Source organism: Chiloscyllium plagiosum, unplaced genomic scaffold (genome assembly GCF_004010195.1).
Source record: "Chiloscyllium plagiosum isolate BGI_BamShark_2017 unplaced genomic scaffold, ASM401019v2 scaf_15524, whole genome shotgun sequence".
Lineage (NCBI taxonomy): Eukaryota > Metazoa > Chordata > Chondrichthyes > Orectolobiformes > Hemiscylliidae > Chiloscyllium > Chiloscyllium plagiosum.
In genome coordinates this window covers 25,699-32,414 of record NW_025214241.1, presented here as the reverse complement: position 1 = coordinate 32,414, position 6,716 = coordinate 25,699, and the positions used below count along the sequence as shown (strand labels likewise).

Sequence of the window (6,716 nt, the reverse complement as noted above, 5' to 3'; positions counted from 1 at the left end):
TTCTCCCAGGAGACCTGTATGCTGTCCGGGTAAAATCCAGTGATCACACACTCGAGTGTAACTCTGCTCTGATTCTTGATCTCTTGGGCTGAAGGAGGCAGCAGTCTGACTTGGGGACTTTTTGGTGGAGCTGGAACCAACAGACAAAAGAAGGTATTGAACTCTTTCCTTTGAGGTTGACCAGGTCATGTATTTTTTTTAGTCTCTTACTTACCTTTTAAGCTCCTTGTTCGTTTTGACACAGTGGAGGAGGAGGGAGCACTTTGGGCAGAGCACACAAAATCGACCCCACTCTCCCACTCCTCAGCACTGGTTTGGAGTTGACTGATGACCGTGGGTAAGCTTCCTTCTTGTATGAGTCGCTGAGTCTTAATCACTTCACGTCTCTTCTTACCGCTGACTTCCCAGGAGATCTGAACCTGGCTTGGATCAGAACAGACCACTGCACACTCCACAGTAGCAGTCTTATTGATCCAAATCTCCAAAATAGAAGGATTTCGGATAAATATAGACATTTCTGGGAATGAGAAAGGAAAAGTCTCAGAGGAATGGATATTGTTTAGTGTCAGCAACCTTCAGAATTTAGATAAGACTTTTCCATTGATAATGATCAATATGACGTGTGGACATAAGAAACTTGAATTGAGAATCCTATTTAACCTGTAACATCTCCAACTGATGTCGATTGAATCTGTACTGAAGCTGAAACATGAGAAATAGAAACTTTGAGCAGAGTCAGGCAATTTGGTTCATTCAGTCTGATCATGCTGATCCTCTATCTCAATGCCACACCCCTTCTCTTCTAATACCCATTTTCACCTTTAGCCCCCAGAAATGTATCTATTTCCTTGTTAACCATATTCAGTGACAATGACCCCTCCAATCTCTGGGGCAGAGAATTCCATAGGTCTACCTCCCTCTGAAGCAAGTTCTTCTGATCTCAGTCCAAAATGGCCTATCCTGTATCCTGAGACCATGACCCTTTGGTCTCCTTCAGAACAGTTCATCCCAGACTGGAAACATTAATGCTGTTTCTCTCTCTGCGGTTGCTGCCTGAACTACAGAGTTGCTCCAGAATTGTCTGTGTTTATTCCTCCAATCTGTCCAGCTTGTCTGCATTGTACATGTTGTAATGAGATCATTCTTAAATGGGAGTAAAACAACATTAAAAATTCCCAGGACAGTTGAAACATTATCTTGCATTTCTTTGATTTTACATCTTATTCAAGAAAACATTGTGCAGGCAAAAAGAACACGGCAGAAATCATTGTAATCTGTTCCCTGTAAGTATGGTCAGTGCATTCACAGTGGGGATTACAGTTGAGCTGTGGGTGTGAGTGACATTTTGATGTGACGATGTTAATAAAAGGCATCTGTGATTTATGAAGTGCAGTAAGAGAGACAGATATAAATTCATTAGATAAAGGAACAATTGAATCAAGACTTGTTTGAAGGGCTTGTGCCCAAAACGTTGATGCTCCTCAGATGGTGCCTGACCTGCTGTGCGTTTCTAGCGCCACACTCTTGACTCTGATCTCCAGCATCTACAGTCCTCACTTTCTCCTTGTTTATTCACAGGCTTCTTGTGATTCTGTGCATCATGTTGTGATGTGGAACATACTGAATCAATGTCTCTTTTCTAGTCGCACTGAGCTAGGATTGCCTCAATTTTTACATGGTGTATCTTTGTTCAAGTGTCTCTGTTGTCTCCCATCCTCCTATCTCGGTAATCTTTAGCAGGCCTACAACTCCCTCTTCATCTATGTCAGTGATACAGATCGTGAATAGCTGCAGCCACCTGGTTTTTCTCTTATCCCTTTGCTTTCTGTCCATTAACCGCGCCTCCATCCATGCTGGTATATGAGAGTGTTTTTTCATCGTTTCGTGGTGGTAAGCCATGTTCATCAAAAGCTGCAGTACATCTGGGGTAGGTCGAGCTCCAGTCTAGCTGTTATGAAATGAGTCCCTGAATTGTGACTGTGCAACATTTATGAAGTTTCAATGTAGTTGCAGGTCAGACGTGTGTGGCTGGGAGGGAATTGACGGGGCACTGTTCTATCGCTCTGCTTTTTTTGGCCTTCCAGCTGGTAGACATTTCTGGGATGGAGGCTTGTTGAGATGTTGCAGTGTACTTTGGACACAGAACACACTGCTGTCATTGCGTCGTGACCTAACATTTTTCTTCTGTATGTTTGAAGTGAAGCAGATTGATACACTTCACTGTATTCAAGGCACTATTTAAATCCAAACTCCTGTTGATTTTGGACACAGAAATTAATAATCTTGGCATTTTCAGTCCTGACAAACTGTGAAACAGAGGAAGCAAGAAAAGCTCATGCCTTGCTATGGTTGGGAATCATTTCTCCACAACCCATACATTCCCCTCTACTTCACACCAAATACTGGACGAGCAAAAGTGTGATTTTATTCAATTCTTCCAAAGTTTTATCCTTTACATCCGTTTCCCAAAGGATCATCATCAGATATCACAAAACTCACTGGATGTCCTGTGCCTGTTTCATGCACACATTCACAGTGCAGGCCATAAATGTGCTGTCTGCTTTATTCCACAATCCTGGTTTTCCCCTTGTCACATCCGATTAATACTTGGGTCTGGGCCAAAACCATCAGTGAACACTGGGATCCACTGGGTTTCTTCAGTTGATGTTCAGCACACAGTATCAGCCTGACAGGAATAAGTACTTTTTGAATTTACAAGGTTCTTGCTTTTCCCCCTGGCCTTTTATTAAAACAAATGGTGAACACTTATTGGTTCAGAAGATATTTACAAGAATGTTGCCAGGGTTGGAGGGTTTGAGCTATAGGGAGCGGCTGAATGAGCTGGGGCTGTTTTCAGTGGAGCATCAAAGGCTTATGGGGGTTGAAAAAATCATGAGGGGTATGGATAGAGTCAATAGTTAAGTCTTTTCCCTGGGGTGGGGGAGTACACAACTAGAGGGAAAAAATTCAAAAGGGATCTGAGTGGTAACTTTTTCATGGAGAGGGTGGTGCCTGTATGGAATGATCTTCCAGAGGAGGTGGTGGAGACTGGAATAATTACAACATTTAAAAAGCAACTGGATGGTCATATGTGCAAGAAGGCTGCTCACAATTACCAAGGACAATTAGGATTAAGCTACAAAGGCTGGCTTTGACAAGCAATGGTCACATCCTGTCATAGAATAAAAACTAATTTCCTTTCAACTTACTGATGGATTGAGATTGATTGTGTTGAGGCCTGTCATAGGATATCGTTGAAAGTTTTTAAAACATATTTTGATGGGCATTCAATGATTTTAGACTGAGTTTTGTTTTGCACTGTGTTGAATTCAAACATTCTAATGTTTATGAGTTGCTCATCCCTGCTTTCCACTATGGCCATGTCTGAACATTTCACAGCCCCCCATTACAGGCTACCTCCAATGATAAAGCCTCAATGAGTGAAATTGAGAAATGCTGATATTATTGGGTAATTGTAACTAATTAAATATACCATTCCTAAAAATTATTTAAAAAAAGGATTCCACCAGCATCTTTCTTGTGGACACGGAGTGCCCTGTCATTGACTAATATTGTCCCAGGAGACGGACAAACGATATTATTTTCATTTCTACTACACAGGAATCTCACCCTACACTTGCTGAATTTGCATTTCTGTGTTCTGCTTCATTAACCTTTCTCAGCACCATATCACTGAAAGGGTTGAACCTACTGGTTCAATTGAAGATATCTGGCTGTTGTATCCCTGTCCATCCCTTTCACCCATTTCCAATTCTGCAGTCTTTCTGAGTCAGAGGATGCATTGTAAGTCTTGGCTACTAGAATCAGACCAGAGAGGTAATGGTCAAGCTGTGAGGCTGAATCCAATCCAAACTGGCCTGGTCAAGTTTACAAACCAAAATGACTATATAGATAAGGATTGGATTGGTTGGGAGAATTTCAGATAGGTCTGTATCTCTTCCGTATTTGCATACTTTAATTAAGACAGTCACCACAGACTGATTTGCAACCCAAACAATTTGCAATAAAATTCAACGGACCATTTGATTCATGATCAATCACTTTATTTCACAGATTTGTTGGTGGCATTTATATTGGTGTTGTGCACCATCAGGGAGTGTCAGGTTTAAATTAGTCTGAAACAGGAACCTTGGCATACACCCAGAACAAGAGCAAGGAGGGCAAGAGCAAGCAGCATTTCCACCTGGAACTGGAAGATTTGCATTTCCACCTGGAACAGGAAGAGTTGCAGATTTAAGATTTGTACATTTTCACCTCCCAATCCCTGTGCTGGGAATGTGGGAGCTCCACCCAGCCCCTGAATACTGCAACACCCTGTTTATTTAGGAAATTCAAGGCACACCACCATGTAAACCATGACAAGCTTTTGCACCTTGACCAGAATAGTCAGATTAGAGGAGCTGCCCTGCACTTTACGTGGGTCAGGGGTCAATTCTGAACTAAAATGGGGCACCAATATTTCACTGAGAAATCAACCTGTGGAGCTGGTTCTCTCGGGAGGCTGTGGAAGCAGATCAGGGCAGTTCATTGAAATGCACTATTCACAAATCAATATTTGGAAGGCATTAGAAAAGAAACAGGTAGGAGCTGAGTTGAACTTTAGACACTCCCCATATGGCACTACAGTTTCAGGCCGTGCCCCATTTCCTTTCCTGCAGTCACAAAGGGTCTTGGTCGGCAAGAGTTCAAGTAAACTTGCCAGTCCCTTTCACTGATGTTAACTTTTTATTTCCAGCCTTTATATAAAGCCAGATTACCAAAGTACTTTGGAGGGAGTTGATCTCAGTTTTGTGGCTAACTAGTTAACATTTCAGCTTTATCTTCTTGGTGGGATTCTCTCATCTAGATCAGAAAGTTGTGTGTGTCCAAAGCCCACTCTCTGTCATCGAGTGTATAATCAATGCAACACATCAGTGTCAACACTGAGGCAGTGCTGTTGGATGTGGCAATGCCCTGTCTGTCCTGTCAAGTGAAACAAGAAGATCCCACAGCCACTAACTTGAAGATGACAACTGGGAAATCCCATTCATGCCCTGGATAATACTACAGCAGTAAAACTCCCCTTCCTATTCACCTGAACATTGTGTGTGCAATTAATTGACAGGAATCATGCACCACAATAGTCATTAAACTTCAAAAAATTCCTTGTTGGCTGCATTGTAAAGTACTTTGGAATCGGAAATTGTGAAAGGAGTTACACAAAGAGCAATTGTGTTTTTCTTTCTTCAGTTGCTCTAATCTTAAGATTAGTTTCCCATTCACATAACTACAGTAATGAACATCATTACTGTTAGCATTAAACATGACTGGCCCAATTGCAGGTTATAGTAATGAAGAGAAAAGTGTGTCAATGTTGGAGTCAGGTCCAGCACCTACCTTGGACATTCTTCACCTCCTTCCTGCTGTTAAAGTTGGAGGGTGGATGACTCACTGCACAAGTGAAGACTGAGCCTTTCCACCACTCCTCTGTGCTCACACTCAGGTAGTGCCTGACACTGAATGTGGACTTTTTGGCTGAACTGGAACCAACGAACAAAACAAAGATGGTGTTAAACATTTTCCTTTGAGGTTAGCAATGTCAGTTATATAATTTTTCATTCACTTGCCTACCTTTTATGCTCCTTGTTCGTTTTGACACGGGAGAAGAGGAGGAACCACTTTGAGCAGAGCACACAACCTCCATCCCATTCTCCCACTCCTCTGCTGTAGTTCGGAGTTGGCTGATGACCATGTATTTGGTGCCTTCCTCTTTCTGTTGCTGCGTTGTAACCCCTTCACTTCTCTGCTTCCCATTCACATTCCAGGTGATCCGGATCTGGCTGGGATCAGAACAGACTGCCGTACACAACACAGTAGCAGTCCGGTTGATCCAAACCTCTTCCTTAGAAGGATTGCGAATAAAAACTGATATTTCTAGGAATGGGAAAGGAAAAGTTCAGAAGAATTGAAATTGTTTTGTGTCGGGAGTGACATGCCAGGACAGCAAATGTGGTAGGAGACTGACAGGACAGGAGGTGTCAGGAGGATTCAGAATGTTAAGAGAGATTTTGCTGTTGATGAGAAATGGTGACAGATCAGCACAGAGGAGAATTTTGTCTTCAGTATTTTATAATGTGCAAAATCATCAGCTGATACTGGATGAAATCACACACCAGTTAATCTCACATTGAATTGAACATTAGATAATCTCAAGATTGTTTAAACGTTGTCACATAGACCTTGGCTTGCACTCTGACTGCGAAAACATAATCAGAGCATCAAGGTCCTGCTACATCCTCTTTGAATGCATTTGCTGTGATTATGACCAATAGATTCACAATGAGGACTGCGATTGAGTTGTGGGTTTGGACAACATGTAACTGTCACAATGTTAATAAAATGGAAACTCTGTGAAATGCAGTGTGATAAATGCAGATGCTTCACAAAAGATACAACTGAAAAATGGCTTATTCACTGAAAGCACCTTCAGCCCAGTCCCTGATTTGTGACATTGAGCAGATTGAAGCAATGAGGACTTCTCATCTCTTTTAGAAACAGCCTTGGAATGTCTCAATTTTAAAATGCTTATCCTTGTGTTTATGCCTTTCCTTAGTCTCCCATCTCCTTATGTCTGTCACACTTATCAGCTGCACATGTGTCAGTGAACTCTACATTCCTGCAAATCTGACCCTTTCTACATCTCCCACGCCTTTCAC

At 42.0% G+C, this 6,716-nt stretch overlaps 1 protein-coding gene across 1 annotated transcript in view; it reads right to left on the bottom strand.

Annotated features, from left to right (window-relative positions):
• Positions 1 to 2: 2 nt before the first annotated feature.
• The window catches only part of LOC122547843 (immunoglobulin gamma-1 heavy chain-like), a gene marked incomplete at its 3' end in the record, with an annotated part of 30,047 nt that continues 23,333 nt past the window's right edge, over positions 3 to 6,716 (bottom strand). The window contains exons 8-9 of the mRNA XM_043686417.1: positions 5,632 to 5,934; positions 3 to 130 (exon numbers count right to left, since the gene is read on the bottom strand). Coding sequence (XP_043542352.1) covers positions 3 to 130; positions 5,632 to 5,934 — 431 coding nt within the window. The remainder of the gene's footprint in view (positions 131 to 5,631; positions 5,935 to 6,716) is intronic.